This window comes from Alligator mississippiensis, chromosome 10 (assembly GCF_030867095.1).
Source record: "Alligator mississippiensis isolate rAllMis1 chromosome 10, rAllMis1, whole genome shotgun sequence".
NCBI lineage: Eukaryota > Metazoa > Chordata > Crocodylia > Alligatoridae > Alligator > Alligator mississippiensis.
The window spans coordinates 37122353-37148344 of NC_081833.1; the positions used below are offsets into that span (position 1 = coordinate 37122353).

At 46.6% G+C, this 25992-nt stretch overlaps 1 protein-coding gene across 3 annotated transcripts; it reads right to left on the reverse strand.

Annotated features, from left to right (window-relative positions):
• Window positions 1-387: 387 nt before the first annotated feature.
• PSME3IP1 (proteasome activator subunit 3 interacting protein 1) lies at window positions 388-25817 on the reverse strand. Of its 3 annotated transcripts, none has more exons than XM_059713662.1 (7): window positions 25712-25816; window positions 20075-20215; window positions 19785-19883; window positions 13276-13398; window positions 7339-7471; window positions 4114-4178; window positions 388-1145 (listed from the first exon to the last, which is right to left on the reverse strand). In XM_059713662.1, exons 2-7 carry the CDS (start codon window positions 20202-20204, stop codon window positions 928-930), a joined length of 768 nt encoding a protein of 255 aa, XP_059569645.1. In that variant the 5' UTR covers window positions 20205-20215; window positions 25712-25816; the 3' UTR covers window positions 388-927. The 3 variants fall into 3 exon arrangements, with proteins under 3 accessions (XP_059569645.1, XP_059569646.1, XP_059569647.1); XM_059713663.1 differs by lacking the exon at window positions 25712-25816 and adding an exon at window positions 25270-25374; XM_059713664.1 differs by lacking the exon at window positions 19785-19883 and having other exon boundaries at window positions 25712-25817.
• Window positions 25818-25992: the final 175 nt, after the last annotated feature.

The following is a 25992-nucleotide window of genomic DNA, read 5'->3' on the forward strand; positions in this document are numbered from 1 at the left end:
TCAGATGCACATACCATTCACTTACATTTCTTCTGAACAACAGTAATAGTCTGCAGTCAAAAGTTGCTTTAAGCCACCACCAATTCTGGTAGAAGTGTGAAAAGCTGAATAATTTTGCTTTGTTAAAAGGTACCTGAGGAGGAAGGAGGGGGAAAAGGCTTGTGCTAAACCAGCAAAATTTGATTGCTTCAAAAAGTCTATTCTCTGGAAAGACCTGTCTATTCAGAGGAAGGATTGTGTGTTGCTATCTCCTCTTCATAGGGTACTGGCAAGTGTTGTCCTTTGTAATCACAGTCATGGGAAGGGACTGAGCACACTAGCACTGCTTAATGGAACAGGAATGACTTGCCAGTGAAAAGTTATGAATGGCAAGAGACAGGATAAGAATGCATTCAGAATTTCTTTAATTGTCTAACACTAAAACTTCTTTACAGTGTCATGGCAATCTACAATTTTACCATCTGCCTGAATTTTATTCTGCCCCCACTTCTGAAATACAGAATAAAAATGACATTTTAAAACAGAACACATGAAGCACTGAAGTCCTGTAGAAATGGCCAAGTGCATGCTTTGCACCCTTTAGTCTCTTCATAAAACTGAGATCACCAGGAAAAAACTTTGCATAACAACTTTTAAAGGCTCTCTCCTCCCCCCACCTTCATGTTACAATAGCAGTATTTTCCCTCATTGTTTTAGGTTGGAAACCTATCAAAATGGGCTCAGTTTGCACCCCAGAAATGGAAGAAATTTGGGGGAGGGCAGGGAGGAGAGAAATAGCTTCAATTAATTTTGATATTATTGGAGGGTACCAGAAGGCTAAAGTTTGAGAGGTTAGCAAGGAAGGGTAAGCCTAGTGTGAAAGGATGCATCTAGCATCCTATACGGCTTTGGAAGGTACCCTGTGTACATTAACATGGAGGGATTTTGTTATGGACCATCAAAGAAGCTGTTGCTACGAAAGACAGAGGAGACAATCTTTCCAGTGGAATTAATAGTGCCTTCGCTATCTGAGCTGGACTCAGAATCACTGCTTCCTGAGTAGGCTCCGAGGCCAGGCAGGATACCGATGCACACAGCTGCCGAGGGACAGTGGACTGAAGAACCACTCATTGAGCTGCTCCCAAGCGGAACACAAGATGGTTTTTCTGAAAGACATTAAAACCATTAGTTGCCAAAAGGCAGAAGCATGCTTGTCTGCCCTAGCAGCTACGGACCAGTATACAAGCATCAAAATAGCAGCATGCCATACACATGGTTTTGTAATTTGAATACTGTGAACATTCCCTGAGCTACTACAAATAAAGTGGCTTTGTGCTACGCTAAAGCTTCTTCCAGCAGGAAAGACTGTATGGATCTCTATGGGGATTAATAAAGGAATATGGAGCTTTTCATCTCTTAATTCAAATCTAGCCCTGGACTGTGAATAGAGGCTGTCTGCCTGATGCATGTCACAGGCACTACATTCACTAAATAAAAATAAATGGTTCTGCTCCATATAATTGAAATATTTTGCCATATAGTAACTAGGTAGGAGATCGCTTTATTCCATTGCTCTCCCACCTTCCATAGCTAATTAGCTTTCCGAATGCTGGAAAAAAAGAATTAATTGAACAGATGGAGTTTTAGAATGTGTCTTGGGTTGTAGTTACAAAACTTTAGCTTACTATCAAAATACCCCTGCAAAAATGGAGTAAGTCAATTGCAGCCATAACTGTCAGGACCAAAATCTAACCTGAACCTCTTTCTGCTTGCCCACTGTCAGGGCACAGAACAGAAATGTTAATTGGGAAGTGTAAGATGATAATAACAAAAATAAATAAATACAAAAATAAAGTGCAGGAAGTCCTTATTTTCCCTTTCAGTTTGGATGACAAAAACCAAATTAGTTCCCAAACAGTGCAAGAACAGCTGACGATTGACACATCAAGGTAACCTTTTATAGAAGCAGGGCATTGGCTGCTGTGATTCCCCTGCTTTACCTGTTAGGTTATTATGTCTTGTGCTGTCAGGGTTGATGGTAATTACAAAGTGTTTAGATTATGGATTTGAATAGGGAAGATCCCACCTCAGGCACGGGGTTGGATTAGAAGACCTCTGGAGGTCCCTTCCAGCCCTATTTCTCTATGATTTCTAAGTCGCACTTCGTGTATCTGCTCAAGATTTAAAGAGCAGGCAAGTCAATATAAAGGAGTAACCTAACAGCTTTATGCATAATTGTGTGCTTCCCCATAGGCATTGCAAGATGCTTTTATTATGAGAATTCTTTTGGCGAGACCCAAAGAGACTGAAGCTCCAGAGATTAGTCTCCTATAGTTGCTTGGTCCAGAAAAAAATTACACCTTTTGTGAAGGAAACAGCTGTCAAGTCAAACTGCCTCGAGTCCAGGCCTCAAACCAAGAGTCTCTCAGGATCTTTTGAGCTAAATGCAACTCCTCTATTTCCCTCAAATATCAAACCACTCAAGTCAGATAATCCCAAGAATTAAAGTTATATATCCACAAAGTTAACCCAACTGGCCTGCACCTGTGAATGAACACTGCTTCTCCAAAAAAAGGGGTACTAGTACTGATATAACCTTCACTCTTGGAACTGCCCATCATCTTGAGTGGTTAGTGATTCATTGTTACCTTTCCTAGAGCAATAAATTCTTCATTACAAATAGGTATTTCTGCTCCATTTTATACCTATGCTTTTTTCTTGAATTTGAGTTTTATACTTGCTACAGATTGTGGCAGGGAGACCTGCTATACAAGATGGTATTTTACATAGTTTCATAAAAGCACTAAAGCAAAAGGAGACTAAAAAATCCTAGAGACTTTAGGAGCACATCTGCATTATCTCAAAGTGAGCCAAGGAGCATCACCAAGGACTGTTCACTTGCTTCTGCTCAATGCAAGTCAAAGCATGGAAAGTAGGTAGCATAGGTAGTTCAGCACAACCCTGGATGTATGACAAGTTACATGGCAGAGAGCAGCTCTCTGGACACATTCTTGGAGCCATAATGAATATGCTACACTCCCTATTTTTGGAGCTTTGGCACATACATAATAAGTAGGGCTGAGTGGAGGAGCCATCTTTCTGGGCAATACTCCTAGGCTCACGATGGAGACAGTGTGGACAAGCCCTAAATTTCACCCCCAGAAAAGCCAGGGGCAACTGCTAGCTGAGAGGTGGGTGTTTCCATACAGCAGCCAAATATCCCTTGGCTGTTTGAAAAGCAGCCTGACCAATACATACAGCACTGCAGTTATACATGGCCAATACTGTCATAGCACAGGAGCCTTGTCTGAACCAAGACTGCACATGCACATTTTTAAGCTTAAAGTGGCTGCAAGGTTAACCAGTGGCTGTAATGACATCTCTTCTCCTATACAAAGTATAAGTTTCCCTCGCTTTATGCTGCATGCATTCCTGGAAAATGGTGCATAATTCAAATTTGCATAAAGGGAACCCATTTTACAATGTAACAAATAGGGATATGTTCCAAGACCTCAACTATACTGGCTCCCAGACCCATTTCTACCACTTTTACAAGACAATTTTGGTACTCACCAACAGCAGACAGTACACACAAGCACAGGGTGCTAGTGAATGTTTAGTTGGTGTGGAGAGGGTGGTGATGGACCAGGGAAAGAGGTAGGAGATAAGCTAGCAGGATGCTTAGAAGCCATAATGGGGATGGCTATCTTGGCAACTATAGAAACACGTGTTGCAGACAACTAGCAAGGAGCACTGATCCACCCAGGCAACTATATTTTGGTGTGCGTCACTTCCACAATGCACTACACAAAGCAACTGATTACGGGCTTCTACCACACCGATTGCATAAGAGCGAATTTATTTCGCATATAACAAATTTTTGTTATAAAAAAGCTCATCGCATAAGAATGAATTCACACATACAGAACCCACATAAAGTGAGGGAAACCTGTAGTTAAGTCTGACATGCTATAAAACCATTATGGTCTGTATACACCCCACAGTCCAGTTGGGCTCATTTCTTTTTCTTTGAGTCTGAAGATGAGACTTCCTAATAGATGCAACACTGGCAAAATCAATGAGACTCACAGATAAAGAGCATTTGGCATACTGCACTTCAAAGCCAGAACATACCTTGATTCTTATCATCATGGTCAGTATCTAGTTTCAATCTCTTCACGCTGTTTCCACCTTCTGAACTGTAAAAATGTAGAACTGTCTGGTTAGACAGCAGCATCCACTTTATTACCACACAATTATAAAGCCAGATTTGCCTTGAACTAAATTGAATACTAGCCCCACTGATCTGTGGTACTAACTTTGCTGTTAATTGGGGCCTGGCAGGGATTGCTGTATGGTCCTAGAATGGATTGCTGAAGATCATTCAGACTTCCAGCATATTGTCTACACTACATATCTATCCCTTGCCAAGTCAGGGACTAGAAACTCGGGTCTGTGAATCAAAGCCAGAATCAATGCATGGCAACACAGCACTGACTGTAAGGCTCCCCACCTGCCTAGAGCAATAATTCTGTAAAAATTTAGACAATTCCTGAATATATGGAGAACCCCAATCAATTCAGCATAAATGAAAACTCTGATGTGGTGTTGTTCTCAGCAGGAAAAAAGTGTTCTTTCTTCAACTCCAAAGGGTACTTTAGAGCATGGTGGATGAGGGAGGAGGGGAGGAAGAAGGGCGTTGCTTTGAAAGCGCTCCAAATACTCACACTCAGAGAACTCTATAGCCATCCTCTGCTTAATGAACTAGGCACTGCTCTTCCTCTATGTTCTTGCTTTCTGCTACCAATGGGGGAACACTTTTTTGATATCCCATATTCGAAATAGGCTGATTAGGCAGCAGTGTAATGCTACCACGGGCTCTTCCCTTTCATTTGAAGTGGCACTGGAAATTAAAATTATCTCTGTGCCAAAATGTTAGTCATGGAATAAATTTCCAATAACACATGTCCAGCTACTGCCAAAGATGGGCAATAAAGCTCAGAGATGCTGCAAGGACAGGCAATAAAGCCTGGAGATGCTGAACTGATCCTTATTTGATCTTTGCCAGTTTGAAATGGAAAACAAAGTGACTGACTGCAGAAAATGACTTCATGTCAAGGCAGTGACATGTCAATTTTGAGATGCTGTCTTCAAATAGATGCCATCTGCAACCATCTGATGTGCCATCAAGAAACATGCCAGTTCCTTTTCCAGAATCTGCTACTTGAATGCCACAGATTAAGAAGGGAAAAAAATAGCTTTGAATGCAAGTGAACATCTATTTCCCTCCTGCTATGTTAAAAGCCTAGGCAAGCTGTATGTCGTGTGTTGAAAGAAGAATTTCAGACAAACGTGTAAGTGAGCTTATTGAACATTCAAGATTATACACAAATAAAATTACTGTAGTACTGGGAATAAAATATCCACCCAGATATCAGAAATTTCTGAAGAGATTTCATAGATTTCATAAACATTAGAGCTGGAAGGGACCTCGGAAGATCATCGAGTCCAGCCCGCTGCCCAAAGGGCAGGAAGTCAGCTGGGGTCATGGGATCCCAGAAAGATAACCATCCAGTTTCATCTTGAAGGTGTTCAAAGAAGGCGCTTGAATCACCTCCGGTGGCAGGCTGTTCCAGACCTTGGGGGCTCGGACAGTAAAGAAATTCTTCCTTATGTCCAGCCCGAAACGGTCTTGCAGTAGTTTACGACCATTCGACCTAGTCATCATCCCTTGGGGCGCTCTGGTGAACAAACGTTCCCCCAGATACTGGTGGTCACCCCTGATAAACTTATAGGTGGCCATCAGATCACCCCTGAGCCTGCGCTTTTTCAGGCTAAAGAGCCCCAGGGCTCTCAGCCTGTCATCGTAGGGTCTGCTTCCCTGACCTCTGATCATGCGCGTGGCTCTTCTCTGGACTCTCTCAAGCTTCTCCACATCCTTTTTGAATTGTGGAGCCCAAAACTGGACACAGTACTCCAGCTGCGGCCTCACTAAGGCCGAGTACAGGGGGAGAATGACGTCCCGGGATTTGCTTGAGAAGCATCTATGGATGCAAGCCAGCGTTTTGGTCACTTTACTAGCCGCCGCATCACATTGCAGGCTCATGTTCATCTTGTGGTCAATGGTGACCCCCAAGTCTCTTTCTTCCATAGTGCCAGCCAACACAGCACTGCCAAGCCTATAAGGATGCTGTGGGTTTTTTTTCCCCAAGGTGGAGAACCTTGCATTTATCGGTGTTGAACACCATCAGATTCTCGTCCGCCCACTTGCTGAGCCTGTCCAGGTCAGCCTGGATCACCCGCCTGTCTTCTGGTGTGGATGCTTTGCCCCAAAGTTTGGTGTCATCGGCGAACTTGGCCAGTCCGCTTCTGACTCCAGTATCCACATCATTAATGAAGATGTTGAACAGTATGGGTCCAAGGAAGAGCCTTGGGGGACCCCACTGGTCACAGGACACCATGATGAGTGACTTCCATCAATTACTACCCTCTGGGTCCGACCCCGGAGCCAATTTTCCAGCCAGTGGATCGTGGAGGACCCAAGGCGACAATTGGCCAGTTTCTCCAAGAGGCGATCATGGGACACCAGATCGAAGGCTTTTTTGAAGTCAAGATATATGACATCAATCTCTTCTCCCTTGTCCAGGTGATAGGTCACCTGGTCATAGAAGGAAATGAGATTGGTCAAGCAAGACCTACCCGCAACAAACCCATGCTGGCTATCCCTTAAGATGTTGGCGTCGGCCAGTCCATTAAGGATGGCAGGGGGGTCGGACATGCTGATCCATTGTGGTCCCTTCCGACTCTATCCAAAGGATTCATGGATTCATAGATTGTAGAGAGGCTTTGCCACATCAGTATTCATGTAAATAAATTGGTGGAGAGTGCAGAAAGGTTGCTCAATACCTTCATAATCAAGTTCATACAAGTCACCTTCTTTAAACCAAAATAAGCCCAAACACAATTATATTGCAAAACTATGCAATATTATTAGGTGTAGATAAGGTGATATACTATGCAAATCTGAATCAGTAATAGTTGCATGAACAAAGTCACAATAGAGTACTTTTAGGTGAGTAAGATGGAGAAAACTGGCTGGTTCCAGATCTAAGCATAAAATTTCATGACACCAGCACAGTCCTAGAACAACAAAGGCTTTCCTTTTGCCTCTCACTGGCTTATTGGTTTGAATCATTTTAGTTTTCCCCACAGCTTAAGAGAGCTTATGGAAACAGGCTAGTTCCCCTTTAGTAAGGTTCACACCTCTGACAACCTTCTGGAGGCAGTTTTTGGCCTGCCTAACTCTATAATGTTAACTCTGTTCCTTTTTTTGTGAATTTATAGAAGTGTGAAACTAACCTCCTGTGTTTCACAGCTCCTGCCAACAGCTTTGCCTGAGAGAACCTGTTCTTGTTTTCCACTGATTTCATTGGCAATTTCTTCTCTGCTTCCTTCTTTGGGTCTGCGCTGACCCCCACTTTAGTGAGAGTGCTGTGAGTTAAGGGTTAAGGATCATTTGGGAATTGAGAAATGAAGAGAGCAGGCATTTCAGCATTACATCCAGTTTAGCCTGCTGACAGTGGCAGATCGCAGTTCATTTGTGGTGCTTCGTATTCCACCTGAACAAGCTTATTTGAATGTGTTTAGGAGGCACCTAATAGTCATAAGAGAATGTGAAAACTACTTTAACTTGTTCCATTTAGAGTTGTTTGGTGCCCAGCCTGTTCCTGGAGGACTTGTGGGTAGAAAAAGACTACATTAGTACACTACACAGCAGAAACTGCTCTTTGGTTACTCTAGGACCAGGGTGGGCAAAATATGGCCCGCAGGCCACATCCGGCCTGCGGGACCCCTAAAATATTTAGAAAATATTTATCTGCTCCTGGCTGCCTGTCAAAGACAACAGGAGCCAGGGGAAGTAGGACCCAGGGGGAGCTAGCAGCAGGAGGCAGGAGCCCAGTCCCACCCACCCACAGCCATTTCCATGCTTCCTACCCTTGCCCTGCTCCAGCACCACCTGGCTCCCAGCTGCATGGCCGGACCAGGGAGCATGGGGTCCTGCTGGTACGGGGGTGTGTGCAGACAGGTGGGGGGGAGGGGGGAAGAGAGAGAGAGAGAGAGAGTAGGCAGGGGTAGAGTGTGTGTGTGTGTGTGTGTGTGTGTGTGTTTGTAGGGCGAGTCCCACATGCACACTCCACCATACACATGTACCCACACCCTGCTTTGCACTGCCATACATGCAGACCCCCACACCCTCTCACATACCCCAGCCACCCCACCACACATCCCCCCACAAACTCCATACCCACCCACACCACACATATCCACACACACCCACATGCTCCCTCACCCCACACACCCAAGCTCCCACAATATACAAGCGTAAGACTTCATTTTAAGCTATTGTGCAGTCACCTCTGTGTACACTACACGAACGCATGTAAACCAGGGCAAAAATATTTTTGGAAATCAAATTAATGAATGTTTTAGATTTTCGCCTTTTAGAATACAATTTGGTACTTTTCTGGTTCTGAGATGTACTTTTTTCAGCAAGGGGTTTTGACTTCCGGAAGAGGGAGCGGAGGGACTTCTGGTGGCAAAGGTCAGGGGGCGAGAGTTCTGGTCCCAAGATGGCAACCAGGGGGCGAGGCACCTGTCAAGGGGCAGGGCTACACATGCAGCCCTCGACAGCTTGCCAAAACTCGGTAAGCGGCCCTCCACCCAAAATAATTGCCCATCCCCGCTCTAGGAAGACAAGGGGGGGGAGTTTGCATTGAACCAAGAAGCCATGCTGCCAGTACCTTAGGAGCTATTCCCTTGACATGTGTTCTTTTAAAAAAGCTGGTAAAGCAGAGGGTAAGTTTTTAAACTTTTATTAAATTTCAGTAATATCCTCAGAGGCAATAGCTAGCCTAAAACTTACCAAAGTGGGTTGCAGGTGAATCCCTGCCTGAGATGGATAGTCTGGCTGCAGGGAGCAAGGAGGGCAGGGGGGTTGTGTGTGTGTGGAATAAGACCTTTCTGTCTTGAGCCACACCCAGGACTTTGCACAAATACCAATCTGTTTTGCTGCCCATGGAGGAGGTCAGTTTGAGTTTAAAGGTAAAGGTAAAACCCTGCAAATGGCATCCTTAACTCAGTTCAAAACTGATACCTCTGCAAACACTTTGACTCCAATTCTGTGAATGAGCTGACCACAAAAATACCTAAATCCAAGTTCATAAACCATTATACGTTATCACCTGTTGCAGCGAACACCCAGGAAAAGGAAAATTAGATTTGGCAGGGCAAATCAATGCAGTGGCAACAGATGCACAAATACTCAATTTTAGGGTATACCAAAGTTCTTGTACACTTTGTTTAAACAGTAGGCTCAAGATCTCCCAGCACTTTTTAAAAACTTGAACTTAAAGTTTAACAAGGGGTTGCCCCCTGATTTGTACTTTATTGTCCAGAGATATGTTAATTGTCCTTAACCCTGTCTTGTAGGGGTGTGCAAAGCGGGCCCTATTTGATTTGGATTTGGCCCAAATTGGGGACAGCGATTCGATTAATCAATTCGGATCACTGTCCCCAATTCGATACGGCTGAATCCAAATCTGAAGATTCGATGCTGATTCAGAGAATCAGTGATTTGGACATAGACAGCTTTAAATGTTTTTTCTACATACCTCGAGGTACCAGTGTGGTTTGTGAATGCTGCAATGCTGGGGCAGACGGAGCGTCCCACAGGAGTGTGGGGGAGGGCCCCCCCATGTGCTCGGCAGTGAACCTGGAAGTGGACCAGAAGCACTTCCAGGTCCGCTGGGGAGTGCACTGGAACATCCCCCTCGCGCCTCAGCGATTGGTTACAGGGGGACCCTGGGTGTCCCCTCAGACCCAGGATGCACCAGTCGCCAAGCTGGGGGGACACGGGAGTGTGGGGCTATGCACTCCCCAGTGGACCCATAAGTGGACCAGAAGTGCTTCTGGTCCACTTCCAGGTCTGCTGTCAAGTGCACTGGTGAGCCCCCCGTGCTCCTGTGGGACGCTCCATGCACCACAGCATCGCAGCACTCACAAACTGCCTGCTACCTAGAGATATGTAGAAAAAACATTTAAAGCTGTGTCTATGTCCGAATCGCCGAACCTTTCCGAATTGATTCGGAGGGTCCCAATTCAATTCGGAGAGATTAAAGGGTCCTCTGATTCAATTCAGATTCAGAGATTTGGTCACCAAACCTGACTGAATCTCTGCCAAATCGAATCAGGGACCGAAGCTTTGCACAGCTCTACTATTATGTCATGTTTGTGACTTATGCCTCTCTACAGCATGCTAGTTTTTTAAATCATAGTATAATGATGCCATCCTGTGGCTACAAAGCAAACAACACTAGCTCAATACTTGCATGTCCTAACACTTCTGAATAGTGTCATGTTGCAACATGTGGTTTCTTTTGTCTTTTTTTTATCAGGGTAGGAGGTTCACTGTTGTATTATGCCTTAATTAGGCAACTAGACCTGTGATGAGCAATTTTTGTTGTTGTTGAAATTAGCAGATTCATGTACTAGAACTGCTAGTAGGTCCTCCAATAAAACTTACAGCATTCTATATCAACAGGAAACTCTCAGTCTCATTCAAAAAGTGGTAGGATTTAAGGAGAAACTTAAAAAATTAACTCCTCATCTAGAAAGAGAATTAGCTGAACTAAAATATCAGATTCACCCAAAGAACCTTGTCCACCCATAATTGGCACCCTTTCCCACTGTTATCCATGGAAATTGATTTGTCCAAGTCAATCCCATGAAGACCATTTCAAGCAATGCTTCTGTGGACAAATGTCCTATCAGCTGGGATACACTTTTTCCCCTTTAAAACAACTTCTGGACTGTTAAGCAATTAGGAATGTGTGCGCAGCATGGCATATTTAATCCATTTATTGGTAGATGTCTATAACCTAGACTTAATGCCTTTAGATAGTTTAAATTAGAGCTTGTATTGAGAAATTCACATGGAACAATAAAAGAAGCAACATTTTCTGTCCGCTTGTTAGACTGGAAGGAACTCTGGAGCAATTAACCTCCTTCATGTTTGTATACAATTATATTGTCCAAAATGTATGGGCACTGCCTATTGATAGTTAATGGTGCAGAAATTATTTGTAGTTAATGGGAAATAGCACCTAAAAGAATTTAAGGTAGAGATGAGCTATTTTACAAGTTTTGTGACCTTGTTTCATACAGATGTAGAGTCTGAAAATTACCAAGATGCTCAAAACTGCTTGTCAAATTCCCAAGTCCCATGCTGAATACTAAAAATCCTCACTGATGGCATTCAACAGATATATGCAGAATGAATTCTGTGATTCGTAACAGTGGATATACCATGCCCCCTTCCTGTCCCCCATGCCTTTAAGACTATAAAAAGATAACTTTACCAATACCTAAAAATATCCCAATCGTTTCAGGGATTAGTGTGTTGTCTAGCTAAGGCATAAAACAAGATTCCTTCTAGGCTAGCAGGATTCACTATTGAACCTGCTTGACCCAGCTAGTGTGGTCAGTTGTTTTCACAGCACAGATTTGCCATGCATATCTTAGCATCCAGCAGACCCTAAGGAAGTACTGCTAAAGGGTAAATATATCCCATTCAGCATCAGTCCCAATAAGTCAAGGAAACAATTCTACAGCATGTGCCAACTACATCCCACATGAAGTTCTCTCAGTTGTAACTGTACTGGGTCATTTGTAAAAGATTATCTGCAAAGTACCACCCATCCCATCCCACCACACCAGAAAATATGCAAAGGACATGGGTGCCATTAAGCGTTGAATCTGCAGTTAAGCACTACCTTGTAATAGTTAACTGAGACCTTTTTGGGGTTGTTTTTTTTTTTACCGCAAAAGAAAAAAAAAATCTTCAGCTTGATTCTCTACTTCTCTTGATTTACCTTAGTGTAATTTTATAGTATTTTGACACTCCTTGTGTCATCTCACCTCCACCTGCTCCCATATCTAATATTCTTCCAGTTCTAAGTGCACTAGAATTTGTACCACACTTGATTTCTTACAAATAATTCTCTCTGTCGAAACTGACCAGACAAGAGAGAATCATCCATATATAAGAAAATGCAAACATGGCAGGATGCCCTGCTTGTGCCCCTGCCCCCTAGCCCTGTACCTCCCTGCCCCCCAGCCCAGGCTCTGTGGCTGTCAGCAGCTACCCCGGCTCTGGGTAGCTGCAGGAGCCCAGGCTGCTCCCAGCAGGACTTGCAGCATCCCAAATGCCTGCTGGGAACAGCCCAGGCTCCTGGCTGGCAGCAGCTACCCAGAGCAGGGGCCAGCTGCAGCACAGCTGTGCTGGGCTCCAGCATCAGCTCTGTACCAGCATGTGCACCTGCTTCTCGGAGTGGGGGGGGCCTGAGGCAGTGCAGCTCCGGTTTCTGCCCCACTCCTGGCACAGAGGTGATAGCAGGGTTCTGGAGCCCAGCGCAGCTATCTGTAGCCAGCCTGGACTCTGGGCAGCTGCAACAAGCAGTGGGCAGGCTGCAAACAGCTGCACCAGGCTCCGCAGCTCCAGCATCAGCTCCGTGTTGGTGGTGACTGCGTGTGCACCTCAAAGCGGACAGTGGGGCAGTGCAGCCCGCTCTGAGGTGCCCGTGCAGCTGCTGCCAGCATGGAGCCTCAGGCCCCTCCCCTCCCACTGCCCGCTCCAAGGCGTGGGTGCACGTGCTGGTACAGAGCTGATCCCGGAGCCTGGCGCAGCTGTTTGCAGCCTCCCAGCTGCAGCTGGCCCCGGCTCTGGGCAGCTGCTGCCAGCCGGGAGCCCGGGCTGCTCCCAACAGGCAGCTGGGACGTTGTAAGCCCTGCTGGGAGGAGCCCGGGCTCCCAGCTGGCAGCAGCTACCCAAAGCCAGGGCTGGCTGTGGCGTGCCAAGCAAAATGGCCTCATGTGCCATGCTCAGCATTCGTGCCGAGGGTTCCCGACCCCTGGCATAGGCTAAAGGGATAGAGGGTGCATATAAAGAAAGGACAGGCTTTCTCATTATATTTCACACTTACCATAATACAATGGCAATTATTAGGAAACCACAAAATAGGGAAATACTGAAGATGCACTAAACCAGAAATACTGACAGAGCTGTAGTGAGAACAAAGGTAAACTTTAGAGGAGACCCTCTACCTCTTGCTATACAGAAACATTGCTTTGAAAAAAGGCCACACGTGGCAAGTTTGACTGCAGCATATTAAAACTATAACTTTTTACACAGGAAAAAACCACTGAGCTAAGACACCAGCCATTTCAGTGCAAAGGATATTCTATATTCATTTAGTTCTTTCAGTTCTTCTTCTCTTCGTTGCTTTTCTATTAGCTCTTGTTGCCGAGAAACCTCATCAAGGAAATTTGTTTCATCTTCATCTAAGCCTCTTACCATATTTTCTGGAAAAAAACCAAACCAATGCATATTTATTAGAAAGGATATTAAGGAAACTTGGAGAATGAAGAATTAAGGGAATGACAGTTTTATAACACTTTCCATTTAATTGCTTTAGGAACAGTAGATACTAATCCACATTTTACAGAAGTTCTAACACCACTGACACAGTGGGGTTAAAAAAAAGACTGGCACATACTCACAGGCCAGGTAAGGATTAGAACCCAGGGCTGCTGCTGACACCATGTGTCCCAATGACCACACAACATTGCTGTGCCAACTACATAATGGACCTTTCCAAAGATTAACCCTTCTGAAAACAATCTGCACGCTGACCTGACTGGTTTTATAACTAAGAAGCAAAAATATTTCCCAGACAATAAGACTGCATATTAACTAAGCTGAGCTCCCAAACATTCAAGAACTGTCAAGCTAGGCTCTGTATTTTTAAAGAAAGCAGCCCATACCCTATCACACAGTTGCATTTATAAGAACAGTGAAAACTAAAATACTCTCAACATGCTTAGCCTCTCCTAGATTTTTAGAATTGCAACTTATCTGCTCTTCCATGTAGGGTACACAGAGTTTTCTAGAAAGTTCTTTTAAATCTATTATGCAAAGGGGACTAACTCTCAGCCACACACTTTTAAAGAGCTAATGAAAAACTTAGGGCAAAAAGTCTTCTGTCTTTGTGGTCACCCTGGAAATTCTTTTTAGTCACAACTTGCTCAATTTTGCTATTTTTTCCCCCCAGTAAACACTTAATTCCTTCAGAGGATTTGTGACTTTGCATATTAAGAGGGTTGTACTTTTGTACCTCATAGGCCTGAGTTATACTACCTTGAGGGCAAGCCCTGAGAAACCCACTTAAGCCACTCTTTGAAATGGGAGTGACTTCAAATTCAATTACTATCAAATTCAAGACAAACTTCTGCAAAAAGTTAAGTTTTAGCCCTCATGTTTAAAACATACAGTGCTACTCCCTGGGCACATTTACACAAGATGTTTACTGCAGAATACAGTAATTGGCTCCACAGTAAACATCTCACTGTCTATGTGTGCAGGGCTAGTAGGCTGGAGTAAACTAATAAACTGCAGCAGGGTAGCCAGTCAGCCACACCTCAGTCCCTGGAAACACCATGGAGCAGGTCCTTAAGGAATCCATTTCTAAGTACTTGGAGGAGAAGGTGGTGATTAGGAACAGCCAATGTGGATTCACCAAGGGCACGTCATGCCTGACCAGCCCGATTGCCTTCTATGATGAGATGACTGGCTCTGTGGATGCGGGGAGACTAGTGGATGTGGTATACCTTGACTTTAGCACGGCTTTTGATACTGTCTCCCACAACATTCTCACAGGCAAGCTAAGGAAGTATGGGCTGGATAATGGACTATTGCGTAGATAAGGAAACTGGTTGGAGCATCGGGCTCAGAGGATAGTAGTCAATGGCTCAATGTCTAGCTGGCAGCTGGTATCAAGTGTAATGCTCAATGGGACAGTCCTGGGAATGGTTTTGTTCAATATTTTCATCAATGATCTGGAAGATGGGATGGAGTGCACCCTCAGCAAATTTGCACGTGACACCAGGCTGGGAACTGACCCAGTAGCTTTGCAGACAAGGGGGTTACAGTGGGGGTAACTGTCCACTTTGACAATAAGCTGAATATGAGCCAGTGTGCCCTTGTTGCCAAGAAGGCTAACAGCATCCTGGGCTGCATTAGTAGGAGAGCTGCTAGCAGATTGAGGGAAGTTATTCTTCCCTTCTATTTGGCACAGGTGAGGCCTCATCTGGAATGCTATGTCCAGTTTTGGGCCCCCGCTACAGAACGGATATGGACAAATCAGAGTCCACCAGAGGGCAAGAAAAATGGTTAGGGGATTGGGGTACATAACTTCTGAGGAGCAGCTGAGGGAACTGGCTTTTAGTTTAGAGAAGACTGAGGTGGGATTTAACAGCAACCTTAAACTACCTGAAGGGCAGTTCCAAAGAGGATGGAGCTGGACTGTTCTTAGTGGTGGCGGATAACAGAACAAGGAGTAAAGGTCTCAAGTTGCAGCAAGTGAGAGTTAGGTTGGGTATAAGGAAAAATTCTCTCACTAGGAGGGTTGTGAAGCACTGAACAGGTTACCTAGAGAGGTGATGGAATCCTAATCTTTGGTGGTTTTTAAGGCCTGGTTCAGAGTCCTGGCTCAAATTATCTAGTTGGGGATGGTCCTGCTTTGAGCAGGGGGTTGGACCATATGACATCCTGAAGTCCCTTCCAACCCTAATTTTCCATGCTTATGTGGTACTTTTAAATACAAGTATTATTCTGCTGCTGAGTTATTTTACTCTGCAGCACCACATGTGCAAACACTGATGTGACTGACTGGGGCATGAGGGTGCTTCAGTGTGGGGACTGCCTGCCAGCTAGCCCCACACTAGAGCACCCTTGTGCCCCAGTTAGCCCCTCCACAGCACACTGAGTGGGGTTGAAGCAGCCCCAGGCTGGCAGGCTGACCCCCCTGACTCCTTGCCACTCAGGGTTGCTCTGACCCAGCTCAATGTGCTGCAGTCCTGGGCACACGCGTACACATGGTACCCAGGAGCGATAAACTCTGGTGCAACAGGCACCAGAGTTTTTTGTGTTGCATTGATATACACGTGTAGATGTGCCCCCTTAGTCTATAGACCACAGTTGGGCAAAATACGGCCCACGGGCTGGATTCAGCCTGCAGGGTCTCTAAAAAAAAAGGTAGAAAATTTATATTTCTCTGCCCTTGGTTCCTGTCAAAAATGACAGGAACCAAGGGCAGCAGGACCCAGGGGAAGCGCAGCAGGCTCCAACAACAGTGGGCCTGCCCGCCCCACAGGAAGCCCCAGCAGGGGTTTCTGGGCTGGGATCATGTGGCTGCCCCGGTGCGGGAAGCTCAGGTAAGGCGGGGGGACGCCAGGCAAGGAAGGAGCACGGTGTGGGGGAAGCGGCCCCTCCCCACTCATGCCCGGTGCCATGTGCTGAAGCTGCTTGAAGCCCGTGTGGGGCTGCCTGTGCCTGCTCTGGACAGCCCCACGCAGGCTGCAAGCACCTGCAATGTGGGGCACTGGGCGTGGGAGGGGCCACTCCCTCCCCATGCTCAGCTTTTCCCTGAGCTCCTTCCCTGCGCAGAAAAAAGCGGCCCCTTGCCTGCCCCATGGCCGGCACCTCGAGCTGCAGGCACTCGCAGCCCACTCGGGGCTGTCAGGAGCAGGCACAGGCAGCCCCAGGCAGCCTCAAAGTGGCTGCTGCTTTCTCTCTCCCCCCCCTCTCCAGGCTGGCAGTGGGGCGGGTTACAAGCTGGTGCTGAGCGTGGGGAAAAGCAGCCCCTTGCCTACCTCATGGCCAGTGCCCCATGCTGCAGCCGCCTGCAGTCCGCAGGGGGCTGCCTGTGCCTGCTCCAGACAGCCCCGCATGGGCTGTAACCGCCTGCAGCGCGGGCGCTGACCATGGGGCAGGTGAGGGGCCCCTTTTCCCCACACTCAGCACCAGCTTCTTCCCTGCTGGTGAGCAGGGGGTTGGGGCTGAATGCTACCCCTGGCCTGTACCATGGGGCTGAGGGGCACTGGGTGTGAATGGGTGGGGAACCAGTGGGAGCACAGGGCCCACACCGATGTCCCAGGGCCAGTGCCAGTGGGGTCCAGAGCAGGGTGTCAGGAGCGCGGGGTCTCAGCTGACGGGCTCTATGGAGCCAGGCCAGCTCCCCCATCTCCCTGCTGGTGCAGCCCAGCCCGCCTCCACAGACCCCTGCTGGCCTGTGCCCCGCTCTGGGCCCCACCAGTGCTGGCCCTGGGACATTGGTCCCAAGACATTGGGACGTTGGTCCCAAGATGGTAACCAGGGGGCGAGGCACCTGTCAAGGGGTGGGGCTACCCATGCGATCTTCAACAGCCTGCCAAAACTGGGTAAGCAGCCCTCCACCCAAAATAATCGCCTGCCCCTGCCCTAAACCAACAAATCCCACGTAATTCAGCAACAACAGAATTCTGTCTTAGTGATCCAGAGGGGAAAAGCTCCCTGTGGCTGTCTGATGGTGGATTTAGTGGTCAATATAAAACAAATGGATTCTCAGTCAGTTCCTAGTGGAACTCTCACAACTGGTACACTTGGGGGCAGTGGCATCTGAGGTGGCCCAGACTCAAAAGGCAAGGAAACCAAAGAGAAGCTCTCAATTCTAGAGGAGATCTCAGCAGCTGGGGAGGTGATTTTCCTGGCAGTGGTATGAGGCATGCATTGCTGCAGTCCTCATATTTCTATAAGAAGATTCCTTCTAGGCTAGCAGAGTTCACTATCGTTCCATGTAATAAACATCTTTCACAAGCATTTAATACATACAAGACCAAAGAACTGAGAACTTCCATTTATCTACAGACACCCCAAGTACAATGCCTGTTCAGAGAGAAAATTTAGAAGAGCACAATAACAGTTGAAAGATCTGTAAAGTATCTTCATAGAAAGCTGTGGACAGCAGTAGTGGATTTGCATTTTTCAAAGGTTAATCCTGCTGCAATGAAGACAAACTCCAACAGATTAAGCAATCTGTGACAGTAAGGTCTTCTGAACAATTCTGCTCTTTTCTCTGTTATATAAAGCCTTACAGTAATATCTTCAGCTGTCTACCATTTGATGTATATGTGTATGCAGTGTTTTAGGAAACAAATATGCCTTTATTAATAAAGTTTGTTCTGTTCAGTTTATAAAATAAACTGCTAAAAATGAGAGAATTGGACAGATCCAAAAGCTTTTTTTTCCCCATTTCTCTTATCTGCAACAGTTCAGTTTTCATTTGACAAGTGTTCTGTATTTAAAGAGAGAGACAGAGATGTTTCAGACTGAAAAGGGCTATGCCATGAGCCAGCCCTCCTGCCTGCTTTAGAGGTCACAGAACTCCAGTGAGGCAGGAGAGGGGATATTGCAGCATCCTGCTTGTTAGCCACGGTTTCAGAAAATCAATAATTTTAATCATTTGATAAAGTAAACATCTTGGAGCCCAAAACTGATCTTCAGTTGAGTAACCCCTCCTCACCTCCTTCCCAAAAAGCATTCCAACTATGAGAAAACCTGTAAGCCAGGGGTGTCAAAATCATCTGGTCTCATGGGCCAGGTAAGCAGCTCCAGACCAGTCTACAGGTTGAATCAGTTGTGTGGGGCCAGGCCCATGGACCCTCCCCGCCACCCCCACTGTGTTGGATCCAGTGCCCATGGTGCTTGCACCAGCCAGTCCAGGATTGCACCATGGTGCACACTGGCTGGATTGGGATGCGAGCTACACAAGGTACCTGCTTGGGGGGGCACACCACATGCAGCATGGGTCCCAGACCAGCTGGGGTAGGTGTCACATTTGGCATGGGCAGGGACACATCCTCCACCCTAAATACTGGGTCCAGCACCCACTCTGTCACACGCAATGCCTGCTCTGGAACCTGTGCTGTCCATGGCCAGTGTGGGTGCCGCATGCAGCTCATGTCCCAGAATGGTCAGAGCAGGCAGCAATGTAGTGCAGTCCTGGACCAGCTGGAGCAGACACTGGATCTGACATGAGAGGGTGGTCCTGCACTGGCTCTATGTGGAGCCAGCACTAGGGGCTGGATGATGCGGCTAGATTTGATGCCCCTGCTGTAAGCATTTACTATGCAAACACTTGATTTCTAGAATCAGGTCCAGATGAAGAGAATGCAGTAAACTTCTTTGTAAGGTTACAACAGAAAAAACAAAAACCTTATTTGGATGGATATAACAGCAAGTGAAAGTTTTAGGCAAACTCCCCCTGCTTCAATTGCCCCTAGAACTATTATTCTCCTGATGTTTATTTTTTTCTCAAAACTAAAGCAATTTTAATAGTTGATGGAAACTAGAATATCTACCTTATGAAGAACCTAGCACATTCCACAAGACTGCTTTTAAAACATTTGTTAGAGCACTACAACTATTGAGAAATGTTTGTATACAAATGGTCCTGGCTAGGAAGGATGATAACTGGTAGAAATAATTCTTAGTGATTCACACTAATAAGTAGGGGAGAGATGGCCTTTTGTTTAAAGTACCAGATTGGGAGTCAGATCTGGGTTCAATTTCTAGCTGTGCAACTAACTGACATAATTTTCAGCTTCTTTCTCTGTAAAATGAGGATAATATTTCTATACTTCACAGGACCATGTGTTTCGATTAAAATGTACCATCTTGCTGCAAACAAGTTCAGCATGTGCAGCTGCAACAGTCCATTTACTTGCTCTTAGATTATGATTTTATTCAGAACTGTGCTATAACAAACCAAGAGGGAAAAGTATGTCCACCTAGCCAGGTATATCACAAAGCTGTTTAAGTGTCAGCATGCAGTTCTCTGGATTTAAGCTTAAAACAACTTGCTGGTGCTTACTGAATTTAAACTGTTCCTCAAACTCCTGCTGCTTCTTTTCTCTCTGTTCTTGCAGCCTTTCATATAAGGAACGTGGATCATAAGCCTCCTCTGGGCATTCTGGGACAAGAGACAAGAATGTATATTAGACTTTTAACTGTTTTTTAGTAAGCAAACATGGATCTTCTCCATAACTTAAGGTTCTTCTAAGTTCTCAGAAGCATAGCTGTTGGCTCCTTTTTTTTTTGTGAAGAAAACTAAATAATTCTTTAGATCTCTTTCCTGCAATTACTAAGCTATTATCCTCGTACCTTCTGGATCCTCAGGTTTCCGAACCTTTTCCCATTCTTCCTGTCTTCTTTTACGCCGCTCGTCTAGCTCCGATTCAGACACAAATCTCTTGTTGATCACAAGATCAGCAGTGCCATCTCCCCCTTCCATTGTGGAACAGCCTGTGCAAAGAAAGTAATAAGTTTGCAAAATAATACTGGGGACCAGACTGCATCAGATGCACAAGATGGGTGTATTCTGAAAAAGTATCCCTGCTGCATTTATAAGCCATACAGGTCTTTCAAGACTGAGTTTGATTCCACAAGGTATGAACTGTGATAGTGTTTTGATAGCGCTTAATAACAATATAATATGGAAATTCAGCTGAGAACCACACACAGGAAATAGAGATAGCTTTGTAATAAGGTCTCCATTCTCTCCCAGATCTCCATACACAGCTCCCAAATAATAGATATACGAGATATAAATGGATACTGTATTTGCTCTGAGAAGGCCCAGAAGTGTGCATTTTCAAGTAGCCACAAAATTTAAAAGGGCAAAGGACAAATTTCTAAGTGGGCATTCAAACATGATACTGTACCCTACATATCATAGTAGCACCACCCATTCAAGTTGCCTCATACTTATAACTTGCTTTTATTATTGCTTATAACTTTGTCAAACTTTAAGCCACTTGAGCTGGGGTTTTCCACAATATGTGCCTATTTCCAGTGGACCCTTTCTGGAAAGATCAGTCGTTTCTCTATCCTCATGTAAGAAGGGAAGGTGACTTCTCACTGCCATAAGCAACAAAACTTGCTGTGCAACCCTTGCATCTCAGGACCCTATTTAGAAAGGGATAAGGGCTCAGATGCAATGGTGAAAAAGGGCCTGTACATGTGGGAGAGTTAAAGAGCAGTGAAGCAGAAAGAACCCAGTAATTTCATAAGGACTAAAATCTTTTGCAAGGGAATACATCCGTCCCAGGCTCATCATACTAAATAGAATTGCTGCATTCAGACAGTCAATTTATTAACAAAAGATGACCTTCTTCTGCTGACAATGGTTATCAAAAATATTCTTTCAAGTGGTGTTTCAGCTTAACAGTGACGTTGCATAGGACATAATTCTCAGAATCATTATGCAAATTATGATTGAAAACCATTCCAGCAGATGCCATCTCACCTGACAGCCATATCCTGAAGCAAAAACAGAAATACAAAATGTCATTTTTCAGTGAAAAAAATTACATCTTTTTATAAAGTTTTTTCCATTTTGCAGCAAGATAAAATAAATTTTTGCACTCAGAATGCCCGTATATTTAGATGCCAGCATATGAAGTTCACTCTTTTCTCCCTCCGAAAACTCCCCAGACTGGTGGAAATACAACTAGCCTGCATTTGTAATACTAATGATGAGAGATGCTGCTTTTACCTTTTATTTATTGTTATTTACTGGACCAAATCTATTCAACACACTGGATCAGCTAAAAAATGTATATTGATTTCTCCACATTTTTCCTGTGAAGTGCTGAAACTTGTTCAGTAATATTATCCAGATGAGCTGTCAAACAATGACAAGTAAAAGAATCAAGCCTGATACCAGTGATGCTTATGTAGCACTAGTATTGATCACTGCAATATTTTTCAGAGCAAATTCCTGTTACAGTTTTTTCTGGAGAAAAGTGACTGGATTCAAAATATTATCTCTACTTTATTGAAATGCAGCTTGAGGCAGAAAAGTCATGCTGTTCCAAAGCATCTCAGTACTTTTATGCATCGAGGTAGTTTGGATCTATCTGGCTGGGACTGAATGTCACTGCACAGCATCGTTCCTCTTCTCTAACACTTCAGAAGCCTTTCTCTGGGGGAAAGCAAAGATTCACTTATGCGATGTTTAAGATTGGGTTCTAGCCAGCTTTCCTGTGCCCTCTACACCTGATCTGGCACCTGCTTATTTCAAGATGCATGTACAAGTAGTAAGCAGTTTTTTAAATCACCAAGTACCAGACTTCAAAGTTCTTTCATTTCAGAAATGATTATTTTTTCCAAGCATTGCAACAGTTCTGAAACCTACAGGGAATTTTACTGAAGTCAGCCAGACTGAACCACCACCTGCTTTTCCCCCAATTTAGGGTCAGGTCTGTGCCTCTGGGAGTGGAGGGGTGGCCTGCAACTGACCAAGTAATGTAAATTATAGTCAGGGAACAGGTTTCTCTCATACTCCCAATCTAGTATAAGTTGTCAGTACCAGAAGTTCTGTCCCCCTCCCCCAACTGTTTGTAAGAGATTGGTGTATGTCCTGAAGCATGAGTTTTTCCAATTTAAAAAGCCCTGAAAACTCTTATTACTATAAATTATGCATGTGTCCACTTGTTTTTGAAACCCTGCAAAAACTCTGAGCCTATATGACATCTTAAAGGCAATTAATTCAACAGGTTAATTTTTTTGTTGTTTTGTTGCCCATACCTCATAGAATGTCCTCTTGTGTTTGTACTTACTCCCTCGTACTAGGAGTGATTTTTATTTATAATTCACAGTAAACAAAGTGAGATAGGAGTAGGAGAAATTCAACGTGTGGTGAGTTATGAAGTGGTGGTTCCTGTTATGAAAACTTACGTTTAAGATCAGTTCGTTTCTCTATCCTCATGTAAGAAGTGAAGGTGACTTCTCACTGTGTGCGCACCCCTGGGAAAGGCATGGGGGGCATATGCCTCCCCTGCCCCTGGATTTGTGCATGCAGCGAGGGCAGGATGCCTGCTGTTGGCTTGGGGCCAGGGGTGGGGCTGGGTGGGGTGGCTATAGCCCCCAAAGTCTCCCCCTAGTGCCAACCCTGCTTGGGGCACTCTACTCTGTTGCCTTTCTGTCGGGAGCCCTGTGCTGCAGGGTAAGCATGGGACATGTACCAGTGCTGGGCTCCCAAGGGAAAGGCAGCAGAGCGGAGTGCCTGAGCAGGGGTGGCACTAGAGGGAGACGTAGGGGGCTATACTACCCCAAAATTCTCCATAGCTCCCCAGTCACCCCTCCCAGCACTGCTGCCACCACCCACCCCAGCCCCAGCCCACCCATGCTGGAAAGAGGCTGGTGTGCAGCCCCTGGCACTGTCTGCAGGAGAAAGCTCAACCTTGCCCCATGCACAAATCCAGGGGGCACATGCCCCCCCCCCCATGTCTCCCCTGGGGTACGCACAGCAACAGGGAGCTGCGCCCCCCGGTGCCCCCAGAGCACCTGCCTGTGGCTCCGTTCTGTTCCTGGCCCTGGGTTCCATTCACCGCCCTGGCTGGGCAGCATCTGCCCCTGCCCGACTCCCTCCTGTCACAACCCAAAGTTGTGATTTTTTGTTTGTGTGCGCGCTTCGGCACCGCTAAATTATTTCCCGCCATTTTTGTCGCTTTCTTTGCATGGTAGAGCTCTCTGCTGCTAGAGGGAGCTCTGGTGCAACGGGGGATTTCCCGCCAAATTACAGCTTCTTTGCAGTGTGCATTCCTTTTACATCTTAGTGATGCTCGCCGCAAAGAAGTTCCCGCCATTTGTATTAGAGTCCACGCCATGTTATTGGCTGACTCCTAATTTAGGCACACGTGGCGGCTAGCGATTGGCTTGCTAGCCGTACATAAGGCTTGGGTAATTTCCGCCCAAGCTGGAGGAGGATGGAGAGAGAGATATTCTGTGTGAAGATCTTCAAGCGCTGTGGACCCTCGCGGATCCGGTGCGCCTCCCCTAAGCAGGCAGAGAGAGGCAATAGAGCCGAGCCTACAGAGCTTTCGCTTCTCGCCTCTCCCCGTCGCCGAGCGCAATCCTAGACGTATCCCTTTCCTATAATTTCGGACCCCACGGAGCCTAGCAAACTCCGGGGAAAACGTATCGGACCCGTGGAGCCTGAATAGCTCCGGGGAAACTTTTCGAATTCAACTTAACCGGACCCGTGGAGCCTAGCAAACTCCGTGGGAGCAATCGTTTTGTCAGAATCCTCCAACGAGGGTTCAAGCGGGAGCTGTGCCTGGAAACTTATCCAGCCTACACCGATACCATCTTTGGGTGTAAGTAAACAATCTTTTCAATCAACCGTTACACCTCCGTGACTAATTCTAACTCGTGTGCACAAAACCATCCGGCGGTTTCTCCCACCCCGCGTGTCCGGGCTGACGGCCACAGCCCGCGTGCACCGGAGACGGGTCCGGTATGACCCCGGTTCGCCCCCGGCTTGCCCATGGCGGCCAGAATGGGATCGGAATCACTGCCGCGCATGGCGACGAGGGCGGGCTCGGGGCCTGGCCCGCACACCTCCCTCACTGTGGGGGCCTCAATCTGCGCCCCCTCCCACAGACTTACCAGCCAGATGCTGCTCTCCAAGCTGCCGAGCTGCATTCCTGGCCGTGTGCATGCTGTGGCTGTGCGCATGCACATGGCATTTATCAGTGACATATCAGCCAAAGAAAGCCGATTGCTGTTAATGTTAATTTTCCTGTTATTGGTGTGGATCCAATATGCAACTGATATATTGGTGCATCTCTTTGTCTTCAGTACAAGCACAGACATAGCCCATGGCATCCGTGAAAACGCCAGCCCTCAGGGGTAGATTCTCTCAGATGCGCACACAGCATTTTGGCATGGTCAGGCTGGCAATCGCAGCCTGACCAGGACAGTCTTTGTGTACAGTTCACTGAGAACATCGGCTCAGTACTCAGTAGTCATCAAAAAGTCAAACCAAGTGGGATTATTAAGAAGGGAATTATGAACAAAATGGAATGTATCATCTTTCCCCTTTATAAATCCATAGTGCGTCCACACCGTGAACACACTGCCCAGTTCTGGCCCCACACCTCAAAACAGACATACAAGAACTAGAAAAGGTCTAAAGGACTACAAGGATGATTCATGGTATGGAGGAGCTTTATAAGAGGAAAGATTAAAGAACAGGGCTGTCCGGTGTACAAGAGAGATGCTTGAGGGGCGCCATTAGAAGGGCTGACAAAACACTAAGTGGTGAAGAGAAAATAAATAGGGATTTATTATTTACTATGTCTCAGAATACAAAAACAAAGCGTCACACAATAAAACAAGTTGATAGTAAGCTTAAAGCTAACAAAAGAAGCTGGTTTTCACACGGTGTGTCATTAAAGTGTGGCACTACCACCAGATGCTGGGGAAGCAGATTCAAAAAGGTACCGCTTGGGGGAAAGGGGCATCAGTAGGCGTTGAGCACAGGAGGTGGGGAGACAGCATCTGAATCATACCTGAAATACTGGAGGCTGCCAGTGAGAGGAATGGTGGATTGATTCTCCCTGGGCAGACTCAGGTCGGTCTTCCTCTCGGCACTGCTCCCTGCCCGCGTGACGCGGGGAACTGGGCAAGACCGACCCGCGCCTGTCCCAACACAGGGCAGCTCTTAGGTCCTTACCGCCTGGAGCCATGAGCCGGAGCCGCGCCCCAAGCCAGGCCGAGGGACTGGGAGCGGAGTCCCGGCGGGAAAAGGGGGAGCTCCTTTCGGAGCTGGGGTCACGCCAGAACCGACCGACGGCGGCGGCATCAGCAGCAGGGCCCCTGCCCCGGCTACCGAACGCAGGGAGGGAGCGGAGGGGGCCGTAGCAGGGTGCCCCCAGCCTGGGCGGCGGAGCCCGAAGGGGCGACGGGAGCTTCCCCGCCGACTCCCGCGGCAGCGGCCCCAGCCGCACTTACCGGCCCAGCTACAGCTACGTCCGCAGCGCAACCAGCTCCGCAGCCATTGACCCCCCACCCCGCGGGGTCCTCCCGGAGCCACGCCCCCTTCCGCCCGAGCCCGCCAATGGCTCGCGCCCTTCCTTGCCGCCGTCCCTCCCCCCAGCCAACCGCGGCTGGCGTTGCGGCGGCCTTGAAGTGCACCCCTTCCCAGGCTTCCAACTCCCCAGGCGGCCATTGGCTGACTGGGGAGGGGGCGGGGCGAGTGGGGGCCCCGGTCACGTGGCACGGCAGCCAACGCA

Coding starts and splice junctions, on each gene's coding strand:
- PSME3IP1 (XM_059713662.1), bottom strand. CDS start 20,204: ATGGAAGGGGGAGATGGCACTGCTGATCTTGTGATCAACAAGAGATTT. Junction 13,399..19,784: donor TGAGGAACAGTTTAAATTCA/GTAAGCACCAGC, acceptor GTTTTTTTCCAG/AAAATATGGTAAGAGGCTTA. Junction 1,146..4,113: donor CCATGATGATAAGAATCAAG/GTATGTTCTGGC, acceptor AATGTCTTTCAG/AAAAACCATCTTGTGTTCCG.